The 16,219-nt window shown below is 35.8% G+C and overlaps 1 protein-coding gene across 1 annotated transcript in view; it reads left to right on the forward strand.

Moving 5' to 3' along the window:
- The window catches only part of SMC4 (structural maintenance of chromosomes 4), a 34,792-nt gene that overhangs the window by 12,268 nt on the left and 6,305 nt on the right, over positions 1-16,219 (forward strand). Inside the window, exons 9-17 of the mRNA XM_044770939.2 lie at positions 690-840; positions 2,208-2,372; positions 4,355-4,588; positions 6,082-6,267; positions 7,678-7,839; positions 10,665-10,890; positions 10,972-11,051; positions 12,440-12,592; positions 13,685-13,811. Of these exons, the coding sequence (XP_044626874.2) occupies positions 690-840; positions 2,208-2,372; positions 4,355-4,588; positions 6,082-6,267; positions 7,678-7,839; positions 10,665-10,890; positions 10,972-11,051; positions 12,440-12,592; positions 13,685-13,811 (1,484 nt within the window). The remainder of the gene's footprint in view (positions 1-689; positions 841-2,207; positions 2,373-4,354; positions 4,589-6,081; positions 6,268-7,677; positions 7,840-10,664; positions 10,891-10,971; positions 11,052-12,439; positions 12,593-13,684; positions 13,812-16,219) is intronic.

Raw genomic sequence — 16,219 nt, forward strand, 5'->3', positions numbered from 1 at the left:
CCTGTATGTTTGTCTATACATAAACTTACTGCCAGCACACATGGGTGTCATACATTTGCCAGCATATAAAATGGTTTTCTTTTGCAAGCAAAAAATTTAATTGCCCTGCATCCAGTTCATTATTGGTACAGAGTGAGTGCCCACCACTGAAGTCTTAAAATAATGGAAGATGCTACCCCCTAGTGGCAGAACACAGTAACACGAAACGTCTCAGCAGAAATAGGAATTTGACCCGAGGAGGTTACTTGTCAGGAATAAACAATCCACAGATCTAATTGATGTAGAATTGGGGTTAGAATAGATAGATTTTTTTACATTTTCATCATGACCTTTCTTTGTGTCAATATTCAGTGACACCAATATCTTACCTATGCAGTTTCTTTTTCTTTAAAATGAGTTTTACTTATTTTTATGGTAAAGTTTTTCTGTACGTAGATATTATAGTCACTGGAAAATGTAGTATTTCTTATCCAGCTTAGAAGGGCGAAATAACTCTCATAATCGCACATTTTAACAGTTCCCTCAAATAGGGGGTGAGTGGAGGATCAGCTTGATATAGGTAGTTTTAAGATCATACCTTATAAGAGGTGGGTCACATTCACAGAAGTGTCTCAGACAGGGTATGTAATATGGCTTTAAAATACCTGAATATCTAAAATAGTGACTGATAAGTTTTCTTGCTTTGCTAGGAAACTGAATAAAATTACAAAATTTATTGAAGAGAACAAAGAAAAATTTACACAACTAGATTTGGAAGATGTTCAAGTTAGAGAAAAATTAAAACATGCTACAAGTAAAGCCAAAAAACTGGAGAAACAACTTCAAAAAGATAAAGAAAAGGTAGGTTTGAGGGAAAAAATTCTTAAAATATCATGTCTGAATATCAGATCCAGTTTTCATTATTTTTCATGGATTTTCTTGCCCATTATTGCCTAAGATGATGAGTTGGGATTCTGAGTGTTAGTGTTAGAGTTTGTCTCCGAACCTGATTTTTTTCCACAGGGACGTCTTGCATCCATTGACTTTGAGTTTTAGTTTATGTTACTATGATACACGTTGGGAAAACATTTACTAAATAATTAATTCAACCTTGGTGATAAAATTTTCTTTTCTCCTAGGGTAGTGGTTTAAAAAGATATTTTGGTTATGTATTATAGACTTGTAAAAACATTACCTGCCTCCTACAAAAATCAAGTTAAACATATCGGAGCAGGAGTTCCTCCTTAAAAATGAGGGAAGAGGAAGCTCATAATTTACAGCAAGAGATTGATAGCTATTCTGAGGTTTAAAAAAGATAAAATTTGGACTAGAATGTCTAATTTGCTAGAAGCGAGACTCTAATTAACTTGGGACCTTTCAAACTATATTCCTAGGTCTATCAGATATCAGTAGATATGACACCTAAATCACCTCCCCCCAAAAAAGCTTTGTACCCTATAATTACATGGTAATTATAATACAGGCTCTGCTTTACCTTATGAGCATTTTCCAAATCATTTGTTTACAAAATACTTTCTCCTCAGTATGGTAACAAACCTTATGTGAATCAATGTTTTAGGAACAGTATTTCAGGAAGTGTTGAACTTCTGTGGTACTAGATAATTAGAATAAACAAAATAACATGGATTTGAGAGTAACCCCTAAATTGGACAGGCCAAGCCAAATGTTACTGTTATTGGAGGTATTAGCCTTTAGGCATCAAATGTAGATAAGTGATTGTTACCAGAAGGTATAAATGGAATAAAATGTTAGCCTACATCGTGACTCTGGAAGGGTAAAGTCATGAAAGATCTTAGAATTTGAGGGAAGCTGGAGGGCATAAAGGTAATTTGTGGTAAGTTGTAATATACCGTGATGGGTAGTTTATAAGATTATGTGGAATTAGGAAATTCTGTATAGTCAGAGCGTATTAACAGGTAAAGAAAGATCATTGTAGGCTGAACTTAGAACCAGAAGGAATAAAGACCTAATGCCCGGCCAGGGAGAATTTTGTTTACTTAAGGTATCAACACATCATAGAATTAGACTGAGAGACTCTAGAAATTGCAGTGAATGGTTAAGAAAGTACTTACTAAAGCCACCTAGTTCAAATCTGATTATGAAGAAAGCTGCGAAGACCCCGAGAAATGCTCTTAAGTAAGTCAAATATTGATGGTATTGGATAGCCTAAAGGTACATTGTCCAGTAACGTTGTTTTATAATCTTAGGTTGAAGAATTTAAAAGTGTACCTGCCAAGAGTGAGAATATCATAACTGAATCGACAGCTAGAAGCAATGCCCTTGAGAAGGACAAAGAGAAAGAAGAAGAAAAACTAAAGGAAGTTATGGACAGCCTTAAACAGGAAACACAAGGACTTCAAAAAGAAAAGGAAGTAAGATTCTTTATGAGTTGTTTATTTTGGTGTCTTTTTTTAACTTGAAGATTGTTTCTGTAGTAATAGTAGAAACTGAACTATTAGAAGAAGAAGTTTGAACATTCCCAACATTCCTAGTTAGATTCCCCTTCTTTGCTTTCTGCTGTCCCATTTTTTTAAAAAGTAACTGAATGAGAATTTATAATGGTAATGAAAATGAGACACGTCAGATACTTTGTTATATATGCCATTCTTTGTTAATCATGTTGATTTCATCATCAAACTTTTTCATCATCGCTTAAATTATTTTCGTGGTAACTTAAATTGGTTACCACCTATTAAAAACCTGGGACCACACTAACCACAGGCTGACATCTCCCTTTGCTTCTGTAGCTCTTGTGTAATAGTTTAAAACCATGGCTCTTATGTCAGTTTTTGATTCAAATCCTAGGTCTGTCACTTATCTCTGATCTTGTGCAAGTTATTATGTCTCCCACTCATCTTCCTCAAAATGGGGAAGGAAATATTACCCATTATGTGACTCTCTGTGAAAATAAAATGTATATATATTTGTGTAAAGTGCTTAGAAAGTAAAAAATTAATAAATGTTAGCTATTACATTATTTTAGCACTTCATTAATAAAACGAGAGCTGACATTATCACATTGATATGTCTTATCTACCCAATAAGAGTATAAGCATGAAGTTTAGCTATCTTTATTTATACTCACCACAGCCTTTTTGACAACACTGAGCATGTTAAATATATATTTTAATAGATAACAGTAATTGAGTTGACTTAACGTAAGTCAGTTAGGTTATTTAAGACTTAGGTACATAAGTTACAGACTTGTGTACAGCCTTTCTATGTTAGTTATACCTCAATGAAGTGGCTTCTGTTTTTTTAAGTTACAGACGTAATAGATTCTGTTTTGGAAAATGGACGTGTTCTTAATGTCACACTACAAAACTTTGTAAGTAGGATGCCCATGTGATAAAGTGACAATGGATAGTACAGTAACTTTCTTGACGAAATACTTTATAGATGGAGATTTTCACATTTGTTCATCTAACATAAATTGAGTATGCCTGTGTGCCTTGGCATCCTGTGTTAATGACAAAGCCGGGACTCACATCCAGATGTCTTCTTTCCTCAACATAGTGTAGTAGCTAAAAACAGAGGCTCTGCCACTTACAAGTGAGTGCATGACTTTTGAGCAAGTTATTTAAACTTGGATCTCAGTTTCCTCAAAATGTGCATAACGATGGTATTTACCTCGTGGGATTGTTATGTTAAGGAATTAATATGTACAAAACATTCAGAATAGTGCCTAGAACATAGTGAGCAGTGCGTGTGTGTTAATGTTCATGGTATTCACTATCACACATTTAAACTGATTAATATTCCTGGGCCTGTTCCCTTGTGTGTAAAATGAAAGGGCTGGGCTTTTGTAAGGGCCTTTCTTATGCCATTATTCTAATAAATAGATCCTTTCTACACAGTCAATTATATAGCCCAAAGTTTCTACTTTCAGATCATGACTAGTGTTGAGGATTACCTGGCCTTACCTCTAAAACTTTTTCAACATAAAAAGATTTTCAACATAAATATACTTGAGGAACCTTTCTGCTGAATAGTCCTTATACCCCACTATTTCCGGTAAGATAATGTGGAACAACCATAGAATTTAGAGTTTAGACCCAAGTTTTTGTTCTCTTTCAACCATTCCTTTTTTGTGTGTTTTAATCTCTAAAATGAGCATACTATTGTATGCTTTATTAAGCTCTTATGAAATCAGTTAGGAAAAGACTTTATGTACAGTGAACATTGGCCACGAGGCAAAAACTATTAGTCTATTCCACTTGTAAGAATTATTTATTTATGTGTGTTAGGCTTGTACGATCTCTGAAGTTGAATTCAAAATGTATGGTTTCCATTTCAGTCTAGGTTTGAAAACACAATTATTTCGCATTTAATGGGGTCTGTCATCTTTTAACAGAGTCTGGAGAAAGAACTTATGGGTTTCAGCAAATCAGTAAACGAAGTACGTTCAAAGATGGATGTAGCCCAATCAGAACTCGATATCTATCTCAGTCGTCATAATACTGCAGTGTCTCAATTAAGTAAGGCCAAGGAAGCTCTACTTGCAGCTTCTGAGACTCTCAAAGAAAGGAAAGCTGCAATTGGAGATATAGAAGCAACACTCCCTCACACTGAACACGAATTGAAGGAGGTATATCTTTGTTACTGTATTTCATCTGAACGTTGTTTATCAACCCTAGTTTTATATTTTTTTTTTCTTTTAATCTCAACATCTTAAGTGATTGGCATATAGGGATTTTTTTTTTCATTTACTGTAATCTTCCCCAAAAGCATAGGGTCGGTATTTCATTATTCCATCAGATATGAACTGAGACTTTCAAGAAACTAACAGTGTTCTCCCCAGAAGCGTTGAACAACAAAGACCACTGCCACCACCACCATTATTTCCCATGGAAATAATTTTTAACAAAAGAAAATTTGTGTTTCCCTAAATCTAGAGAGTAGACAACTTATATAAGGGTAAATGAAAAACATATATGTATGAATGAATATGCAAACCAGCTATCTTGGTGTGTTTTTTCTGCTTTTGAATTTATGGATACAGTTTCTTTGTTGGGACTACAAACTGTTTATAAACTAATCAAGATAACTAGTTTAGCTCATCGCTGCCCCTCCTATCCTTGAATGAATTAGATATCTGAGGAGTTTCATAACTTGAATCTCTAAAGCCTCACTAGGCAAGATGGCAATAGAAAATGCTGTTTGAAGAGAAATTATACTGAAAATAAAGTCTTTCATTTTAGTAAATGCACACTATTTGGTTGTCAGGGAATTGCATGACCATGTAGAATTTAAATGTAAACTTAAGTTATATACAGTGACCACTTCCATCTTCCTGGTAATTCTGTTTGTTTTTGGGTAAATCATTATCTGTAACTTCAGCTTTTACGTTACACCAGTATGACTGGTAATAGAGGTAATAATTTTAAAGCCAGGAGATGAGGAAGAATGTCAGGAAAAAATGGCTGCTCTAACATGGAGATTGGGAAACTGAGAGTTTTACATTTTTTTGTGTCGATGTGTGTGGTTCTTCTCTCGTTGACCACTTGGCATTTTTGTGTAGCAATAGTACTGTTCATTCATCATGCTCCTCCCCTTTATTTCAGAGCTGTGCTTTCTTTGGTTTTTTGCCCCGTTAATTAGGTATAATAATATATATTGTATATAATAACATAATAAATGTTTCCTTTATTATTTAGAAAGCAAAGCACAATATAACCATAGTCCTGCCCAGTCACCCATATCTAGAGTCCTATACCCAGGTCTGTTGTTAATTAGTGCAGAACTTAAGAATTAAGACACACTCATGCATCACCATGTAAGTGCCAAACTGGGATTCCCACAGCCCCAGCTCCACATGCCCTAGCAATCAATGTGCTACTCCTAGAACCATACTGCACTTACGTTCCTTATTATTCACCCAAATAGTTTATGTCCCCTTTGAAATAGAAAACTCATCCATATTTTGCAAAATCAAATCAGCAGTTGCAACATGGCAGCTTAGTGCTGGTTCAAGTGTTTATTGTTGGTCTTTTCCTTCTTTTTTGAGGCATTACAACTAATTCTGTGCTGTGATTGGGCATATTGCTTCTGTGATTCATTTTCTGAACATTTCACTTTCAGAAAGAAAAGGAACTTCAAAAACTTAGAAAGGAAGAAACAAATTTTAAAAGTTTGGTTCGTGATCTTTTCCAAAAAGTTGAAGAAGCAAAGAGTTCCTTAGCAGTGAATCGAAGTAGGGGGAAAGTCCTTGATGCAATAATTCAAGAAAAAAAATCTGGCAGGATTCCAGGAATATATGGAAGATTGGTAAAGTAGATTTATTTGGAAATGACTATACATTTTTCTCAAAGACTTTGTAAATAATTTTCTTACCTTGATTTAAATAACTGTGTGTGAGTGTCACTGTACTTTAAAGAACATTCATTTTTAACCATTTTGCTCTTAGGCATGATAAACTTTTTTGTGTATGGATTCTCTCATTATAGTTTTTTGGGGTTTTTTTTTTTTTTTTAGTTTTTATTTAATGTTATGATAGATTACAACCTTGTGAGATTTCAGTTGTACATTATAGTTTTTTTAATTATAATCATTTTAATACCAAGAAGAAAAACTAACTCTAATAGTGACAAACAAACTTAGAAATCTAGTTTCTCTTTTTTTTTTAGAAAACAAGAATTTGATAAAGTATATTCTGGGTTTTATAACATATTGAAGGTTATAGCTAGAGTTTAGGGAAGTCAAAAAGGGATAATGTAGAAACCTAAGGCTAGCAATGATGGAGACCATTACTGCTCCTGAGCCTAAAGAGGGAATTTAGATGTGGCCATGGCTAGAGGGTAGCCTCGAGGAAACAGGGAAAATAAATATTTAACCCCATTTCTCAACTACCGTGCCATCTCTAACTGATGCCTCACATTGGCAGAAGCTAGAGAGCCAGAGGAACCGTTTGATGTGGTCCTTGAGTCGGCCTTCCTGAGAAGGGAGCAGAAGAGAGGGATTCAGAAGGGCAGCTGGAAATTACCCAGCATAGTTGCTCCCATGTTTGTCAAGACACTTCCACCTTATTTTCTTGATACACAATTTGATCCTAAACATTTGCTCTCAAGGAAAACTAAAGCTAGTCAGTGAATGCTGCTTGATAGCTAATTTATCAAAGTTTTATTTGTTGTTTTGCTTATAGTACTTTTAGGCTTCAAATCTTTATATGTTCTCATACTGTGGAAACAGTTCTCATTTTGTGCTCTCATTAAAAATTCAAACACTGCATATCCAAAAACTTTTAAAAGGTAGATTAAAAACTTCAGTAGTGATTGTCTCTGCAAAAGGGGAAAGTTGAGGGCCAGCCCCGTGGTTAAGTTCAGTGTGCTCTGCTTTGGCAGCCTGGATTCAGTTCCTGAGCACAGACCTACACCACTCCTATGTCTGTGGCCATGCTGTGGCAGTGGCTCGCATAGAAAAAGAAGAAGATTGTCAGTGGATGTTAGCCCAGGGTGAATCATCCTCAGCAAAAAGAAGAAGGGGAAGGTTAAATGAGAGGAACACTTAGATTACTTAGATTTTTCATTATGTACCCTTGTACTTTTTAAAACTATGTGTAAGTATAGTTTTTCAAGTAAAAGTAGCTTGAAAAAAATCTATATGAATAGTAATGAAATGATCCTGTGCCTAATTCCTTGCTCATTTTCTGTTGGTTTTCCCCCTCCTCTTAATTATTAGGGGGACTTAGGAGCAATTGATGAAAAATACGATGTTGCTATTTCATCCTGTTGTCATGCATTAGACTACATTGTTGTTGAGTCTATTGATACAGCCCAAGAATGTGTAAACTTCCTTAAAAGACAAAATATCGGAGTTGCAACCTTTATAGGTTTGGATAAGGTGGGTATTCATAATTTAATTTTTAAATACCAACTGTTTTTTGATTGAATCCTAGCTTTTTTTCATAGTTATTCAGTGAACACCTGATAGGTTTTGAGGATTAGTTTAGGCTCTCGGGTTATGTGGTTGTGAAAAAACATTTTCTGATGCCCCTTCTAAAGGAACATACATTCCAATGTTAGAGTGACTCATAGTTTACATTTCTAACTTGCATCATCAATAACTGCTTCTAAAAAATGATAAGGGGGCCGGCCCAGTGGCACAGCATTTACGTTCACATGTTCCACTTCAGCAGCCTGGGGTTCGCTGGTTCAGATCCCGGGTGCAGACCTGTGCACCGCTTGTCAAGCCACACTGTGGCAGGCATCCCACATGTAAAGTAGGGGAAGATGGGCAGGATGTTAGCTCAGGGCCAGTCTTCCTCAGCAAGAAGAAGAGGATTGGCAGCAGATGTTAGCTCAGAGCTAATCTTCCTCAGAAAATGATAAAACGTTTATTGAGATAGAATTCACATACCATAAAATTCCCCATTTTAAGATATGCAGTTCAGTGAGTTTTAGTGTATTCGCATGGTTGTTCAACCATGACCACTGTCTTAATTTCAGAATATTTTCATCACCCCAGAGACCTCAAACACATTAGCAGTCACTACCCGTACCCTACCCCCCAACCCCCTGCTCAAGCAACCTCTAATCTACTTTCTGTCTCTCTAGATTTATCTATTCTGGACATGTTATAGAAATGGAATCATGCAATATGCAACCTTTTGTGTATGGCTGCTTTCACATAGCAGGTTTTCAAAGTTCATCTATGTTGTAGCACTTCATTCCTTTTTATTGCCAAATTTGTAATTCCATTGTATCGCTGTACCACATTTTCTTTATCCATCTGTCAGTTGATGGGCATTTGGGTTGTCTCTTGCCTTGGCTATTATGGAAAATGCTGCTATGAACATTCATTTACAAGTTTTTGTGCAGACATGTTTTTAATTCTCTTGGTTTAATATCTAGGGGTGGAATTGCTGGGTCACATGTTAACTTTAACTTCTTGAGGAACTGCCACACGGTTTTCCACAGTGCCTGCGCTGTTTCCTACCAACAGTGAATGAGGGTTCCAATTTGTTTACATCCTCACCAACATTTGTTATTGTACATTTTTTTGATTATAGCTATCGTAGTGGTTGTGAAGTGATATCTCGTTGTGGTTTTGATTTGCATTTCCTGATGACTAAAGGTGTTGAATAGCTTTTCATGTGCTTATTGGCCATTTGTTTATGTTTGGAGAAATGTCTATTCAAATCCTTTGTCCTTTTGTTAATTGGTTTATTTGGCTTTGTTGTTGAATCATAAGAGTTTTTTATATATTCTGGATATAAATATCTTGTCAGGTATATGATTTGCAATTAATTTCTCCCATTCTCTGGGTGTCCTCTGAAGCACAAAATTTTTTAATTTTGATAAAGTGCAATTTTTTTTTCAGTTTGATTGCTTATGTTTGGGGTGTCATCTAAAAAACAACTGCATAATCCAAGGGCACAGTTATTTACCTCTTCTGTTTTCTTCTAAGACTTTTATAGTTTTAGCTTTTACATTTAGGTTTTTAATCCATGTTCCTTTTATAACAGTGTAAAGTAGGAGTCCAACTATGATCTTATTCATGTGGATGTCTAGTTCCAACATCATTTGTTGGAAAAACTATTCTTGCCCCATAGAATTTTCTTGGCACCCTTGTCAAACATGAACTGACCATAAATGTCAGGGTTTATTTTTGGACTCCATTTATCTGTACATCTGTCCTTGCACTAGTACCACACTGTCTTGATTTCTGTAGCTTTGTAGTAAGTTTTGAAATGAGGAGTCCTCTAATTTTGTTCTTTCATATCAAAATTGTTTTGGCTATTCTGAGTCCCTGTAATTTCCATATGAATTTTAAGATCAACTGGTCAATTTCTGCAAAACAAGGAGCAACTAGTATTTTGATGCAAGTTGGATTGACTCTGTAGACCAATTTGTGTATTGCTATCTTAATATTAAATCTTAAATCCATGAACCTGGACTGTCTTCCATTTATTTAGGTTTAATTTCATATTATTATGTTTGGTAGCCTTCAGTATACGGTCATGTGTCTCTTTTGTTAAATTTACTCCTAAGTTTTTGGCTTTTTTTTAATATAATATTGTAAATGGAATTTTCTTAATCTCATTTTCAGATTATTCATTGCTAGTGTATAGAAATACAACTAATTTTTGTATAATGATCTTGTATCCTGCAACTTTGCTGAATTCATGTTTGTTTTAATAGTTTTGTGTGTGTGTGAATTCCTTAGCATTTTCTATATATAAGATCATGTCCTCTAAGGGGCCAGCTGGGTGGCGCAGCAGTTAAGTTTGCGCGTCCCGCTTCTTGGCGGCCTGGGGTTCGCCAGTTCGGAACCCAGTTGTGGACATGGCACTGCTTGGCAAAAAGCCATGCTGTGGTAGGCATCCCACATATAAAGTAGAGGAAGATAGGCATGGATGTTAGCTCAGGGCCAGTCTTCCTCAGCAAAAAGGAGGATTGGCAGTAGTTAGCTCAGGGCTAATCTTCCTCAAACGATAATTAATTAATTAAATAATTAAATAAAAATTAAAAAAAATAAAAGATCACGTCCTCTAAATAGTTTTACAGTAACTTCTTTTAAGATAACAGTGAAGTAGTACTCAATTACGCAGATACTCAGAACCTTGTATACGTATCCTTACATTTTATACATGTGTATTACTTATGTAAATGACACCTAAAAGAAATTATATATTCTTTTAATATATATATATTTTTTACTTTCAGATGGCAGTATGGGCAAAGAAAATGACCAAAATTCAAACTCCTGAAAATACTCCTCGGTTATTTGATTTAGTAAAAGTAAAAGATGAGAAAATTCGCCAAGCTTTTTACTTTGCTTTACGGGATACCTTAGTAGCTGACAACTTAGATCAAGCCACAAGAGTAGCATATCAAAAAGATAGAAGATGGAGAGTGGTAACGTTACAGGGACAAATCATAGAACAGTCAGGTAATGGTGGTTTCTTTCCTGCCATTGAGTTTATTTGATCTTGCTGGGGCAGATATCTAAGTCTGACTTTCTGTTTTCCAGGCACAATGACTGGTGGTGGAAGCAAAGTCATGAAAGGAAGGATGGGTTCATCGGTGGTTGCTGAAATCTCTGAAGATGAGGTCAGCATATCTAAAATTATAGGCACACTTAAAAAAAAATTAACGTACATACTATAAAGTTTAGCCGTTGTAAGTGGACTGTACTCAAATTTTATATTAACAGATTGGATTTTCTATAAATGACTAATATATAAGCTGTGGGACTTTTCTAATGTGAAACCCTGTAAAGTTCTAAAAGTAAAACATGTTAATTAGAAAGTATATGCTCAATATATATATCTTTTTCTGTTATTACATTTGGATCATATTGATATTTTATAATTTAACCATTTTACGTACTGTTTGACATTTAATTTTATGTTTTTTCACATAATTCTTGCTGTATTACATGATTTTTTTTTCTATTTCAGAATAATTCTTTAAGGTGTAAGTACAGCAAAGATATCTGATGCATGTTTCCAAATTTTATTTCAAAATATTTAATATGCCCACAAGTATATGAGAATACCAGGAAAAACTGCTGTGTTCCATTATTGCCCTCAAAACACTATATATACCTTTTTCTACCTTAAAAATGTACTTGAATGTCCTGAACACCTAACTTTTTCCAAAGAGTCGTACCTTCATTTTTTCCCATATTTTAAAACAGTTTATATCCTTCCACTTAAATATTTTCAGATTATGCCTTCACTCAAATAATACGTGGCTATACAACACTTTAAAAAGCCTTTCCAGTGGGGGCAGCCCCGTTGCCGAGTGGTTAAGTTCACGCACTCTGCTTCGGCGGTCCAGGGTTTCACTGGTTCAGATCCTGGGTGTGGACATGGCACCACTCATCAGGCCATGGTGATGCAGCGTCCCACATGCCACAACTAGAAGGACCCACAACTAAAAATATACAACTATGTTCTGGGGGGATTTGGGGAGAAAAAGCAAAAAAAAAAGAAGATTGGCAACAGTTGTTAGGTCAGGTGCGAATCATTAAAAAGAAAAAAAAATGCCCTTCCTGGGCCTGCCTGGTGGCACAGCAGTTAAGTGCACACATTCCGCTTCAGTGGCCTGGGGTTCGCTGGTTCAGATTCCTGGGTGCTGACATGGCACCACTTGGCAAGCCATGCTGTGGTAGTCGTCCCACTTAAAAAGTAGAGGAAGATGGGCATGGATGTGAGCTCAGGGCCAGTCTTCCTCAGCAAAAAAGAGGAGGATTGGCAACAGTTAGCTCAGGGCTAATGTTCCTCAAAAAAAAAGCCTTTCCATCTGGTTCTATGATGCAGAAATTAGTTGACCATCTCCTAAGTTTTAGGATTGAGAATTGGACCTGGATTGTTTGGTTTTGTTCTAGTCTTTAATATCAGACGTTTGGGTTTTCTTCATTTATAAGTTGATTTTGCTGTTAACCTGCAGTGACTTCTGGAGAAAACTTATTTCACTAGAATTCTTCTTCGTAGGTAAATAATATGGAATCACAGTTGCAGAAAGACTCTCAAAAAGCGGTGCAAATCCAAGAACAGAAATTACAGCTGGAGGAAGCAGTAGTTAAGTTGAGGCATCGTGAACGAGAAATGAGGAATACACTAGAAAAGTTTACTGCAAGCATCCAGGTATTCTTTTATTAATACTGGCTGAAACTCGTGGAATTCAACAGCTATTTGACAGAATTGCTGTTTGCTTACAATTTTAAAATGTAAGGGAGGAGGATGGGTCTCTGAGTGGAAAGCCTGTTTGTTGATGATTTTGTTACCTTGAGTACTAATGGATAAACACCTTGTCATGTGTTGCTCCGGCCACAGCTATTCCTGGTCTCCATTTGTACTCCATAGAGATGTGTCTTCCCTTAACAGCTATGTGATCCTTTCTTTTCATTCTCTTTTCAAAGTGTCATGTTTTCTTCATTATGAAAAAGCAATTGATGCCCACTTTCTTTTTTAAAAAACAAACAAAACCAAAAACAGTTTTCAGAAAATACGCAAAAGATCATCATCCTCAATTTTTGTTTATATAATACTTCACCTTTTTAATATAAATACCTAGTTTACATGTATGTGTTTATGTATATAGTAGATAGGGATATGCATATTAAATATGCATATGGCTTTTTAATGAGTTATACTAACTTTTCTTCACTTAATAAATTATAGTTTTCTTTCCAAGCCAGTGCAAATTTACTTTGTTTGCAGTTGCATTAGAGCATTTTGTTTGATTTGCATTGAGCAATTTGATAAATATTTTTCTGTGTTATTATCTACCCTGGTATGTTTAAAATATCCTTGTTAGGTAAACCTTTATAGACTCATCCAATTATTTCCTTAGGTTAGGTTCCTAAAATTACAATTATTACCTGGTGCCTGTATATCGTCGAAGGCATTCATTGCTCAATGTCAAATTGTCCTGAAAGAGATGGTTGCAGTTTATTTGCGTATGTGGCTAGTAGTGTGCTAGTTCCAAGTCTTTGAACACTAAGTAGTTGTCAGTATGTTGTAAGTTTGCTACTCTGAAGTACTGAAAACTGGCATTTTAACTTGCCTTGGTAATGAGTTTACACATCATTCCGTGTGTTTCTTTGGCCACTTTCCTTTTTATATGTTAGTTGTTCATGTCTTCTGCCCTTTTCATGTTAGTGTTTCAATTTAAAATGTTTAAAGCAAATGTTACTAAGTTAAAATACTGACCTTGAATGTTAAAACATTCTGTAGCGTTTATCAGAGCAAGAAGAATATTTGAATATCCAAGTTAAGGAACTTGAAGCTAATGTAATTGCTACAGCACCTGACCAAAAAAAGCAGAAATTGCTAGAAGAAAATGTTAGTGCTTTCAAAACAGGTATGTTTAAGGAAACAGACTTTTTTTTGAGATTGTCAAAAACAGGTTTTTAATGTTTGAAATGTGTAAGATAACAGTTTGTAGAACAAAAATAGCTATTTATATTATGTGTGAGTCACTGCTGTTTTATGGTTTCTATTATTTCATTCTCAAATGGTTATAAAGTAAGTACTATTACAGTTAAAGTAAATACTGTTAAATTAAGTACTTCATTTGACTGATAAGGAAACTGAGTCCCAGAATGGTTTAAATAATTTGTCCAAAGGTCGCATAGCATGTGGTAGTATAGGAGTTCAGGACCAAGGCAGTCTGATTCCGAAATCCACCGTCTTAATTTCATACTTTGTATACTTTGGCTCAGTCTTCACAAGAATTTTCAATACAGTAGTTGTTTTACAGACTAAGGAAACAGGATTTGGAGAAACTAAATCACTTAAACAAAAGCACAAAGGAAATAAATGGCATACACATGAAGAAAAGTAGAATTTGTTTGAAAACTTAGAAAACATGTATTTTCCTTCCAGAACTTTCTCTTGTGTACATATAAACATGTAAGGGTTCTACCAAAATAGAATCTTTAAGCACGAAAGGGAATTTGTAGGCTCATAGTCAGAATAGGCTGTGAAATTGAAATTCCCTAATCATTCACTTGAACAGCCTTGCTTCTCTTTCCGCATTGGCTTCTGTCGTAGATGTGCGTCTTATTCCAGGAGGAGGGAAGGGAGGGTTGTGATGACAGACTCTTTCCTGGCATACAGTATCTTAGCGAATGACCCCAGCAAACACAGTGAGCTTTCATCACATCCTCTGGAAACAGACTCCGGTACAGTTTGGGTCATGAGCCAAGGAAGGCAAATAGTAATTGCCCATCCCAAAGAATTAGAGTGGAGGTGGAGCAATTATCGAAATGTTCCAAAAATGAGGGAGTTTCCTTCCAAAAGAAAAGGAGGTAAAAAGATGTTAAGCAGACAGATGTCCACATTGAATATTCATCTGTACCATATTAATTGTTTATTTTTGTGGTCATGTTTATCTGTGTTTTTTAATACTAAGGCATTCACTCAAGTAGCATCTGGTACTGGCCATGCTTTGTTTTAGGTTCTGTTGATTAAGCAGTGAGCAAAATAAAGTCTCTCTTTTCAAGGAGCTCACACTTAAGATGGGGAAGCTAAACCAGTATATTACATATTGTATCAGGTGGTGGTACTAAGTGGTAAGGATAACAGGACAAGGTGGGGATAGGGGGTCTGGTGGACACACTGGGTGAGACAGGCCTCTGCTGGAGACATTTAAGCGGAGATCCAAAGGAAGTTTGAGTGCTAACCCTGTGGATATTTGGGAGAAGAGCATTTCAAGAAGAATGTGGAGGAGTAAGTACCCAGGCCCTGAGGCAGGAGTATGCTAGCAGTTTCTAGGAACACAAGAAAGCCAGAGTGGCTAGAGTAAAGGACTGAAGAATCCAGATAGAGTAGGGCCTTATAGGCCATTGTCTCCAGGTGAAACAGAAAGCCATTGGAAAGTGATGTATAGGGAAGTGGCACAGTTTGACAGGATTTTTTTTGCTTGCATTTATTTTGGATCTATACTGTGTTTTTACAGACACATTGACTTTACCCACACTCCTTTTCCTCCATACAACCCACAGTATTTGTTGGGACTGCTTTGATGGTGCCTAGTCATCAGCTGAAAGATCAAAAATGTATTTGTGTGTCATTTATAGCAACACTTTCAGAGAAAGACTACAAGAATCTGTATTCTTGTTTGAAAAGGATGACTTGACTTTACTAGGAGCCCTATGTATATCTCCTCTTATGGAAATGCTGGCTATTATCAGTAGACTCTGTGAATGTCTAATATGGAAGACCCAAGTCTGCAAAGCATATCTTTTAAGATTATTTCATTTTTACATTAATTTAGGTTTTAAAAATACCTCTCTGGCTAATATGCAGGGAATAGAGTAAGGAGGGTGAGGTGTATAGAATAGTGACTTCAAAATTGCAGACTATATGTGCCACAGTTTTCCTCTTCTAATAGACATGCTAATATAGATATCAAAAGAGAAATGCATGGTTGATACTTGAAAATAAGAAAATGTTCTAAAGGTTGGAACCCTTTCCAGCTGCATACCTGGCCCATCCCCCAGTGTAAGTCATAACACCATCCTCCACAGCAGCTGGTGCTCTACCCGACAAGTGAGCCAAGCACTCAGGTAGCCTAATGGAATTTCAACCAGAGAGAACATCGCCACTGTGAGTGAAACAGTTCCTTCAACAAATACAGTTATCTTAGACCTGAAAAAAATTACTAGTGTGTATTTAATATCATTAGGACAAAAGGGGATCCAAAAGACCCCCAAAATGCAGGATTTTTTTATTTTTAATTGCCAAGTGGTGAGCTCAGAAATGTAA

The sequence above is a fragment of the Equus asinus genome, chromosome 5 (genome assembly GCF_041296235.1).
Source record: "Equus asinus isolate D_3611 breed Donkey chromosome 5, EquAss-T2T_v2, whole genome shotgun sequence".
In the NCBI taxonomy this organism is placed as follows: domain Eukaryota; kingdom Metazoa; phylum Chordata; class Mammalia; order Perissodactyla; family Equidae; genus Equus; species Equus asinus.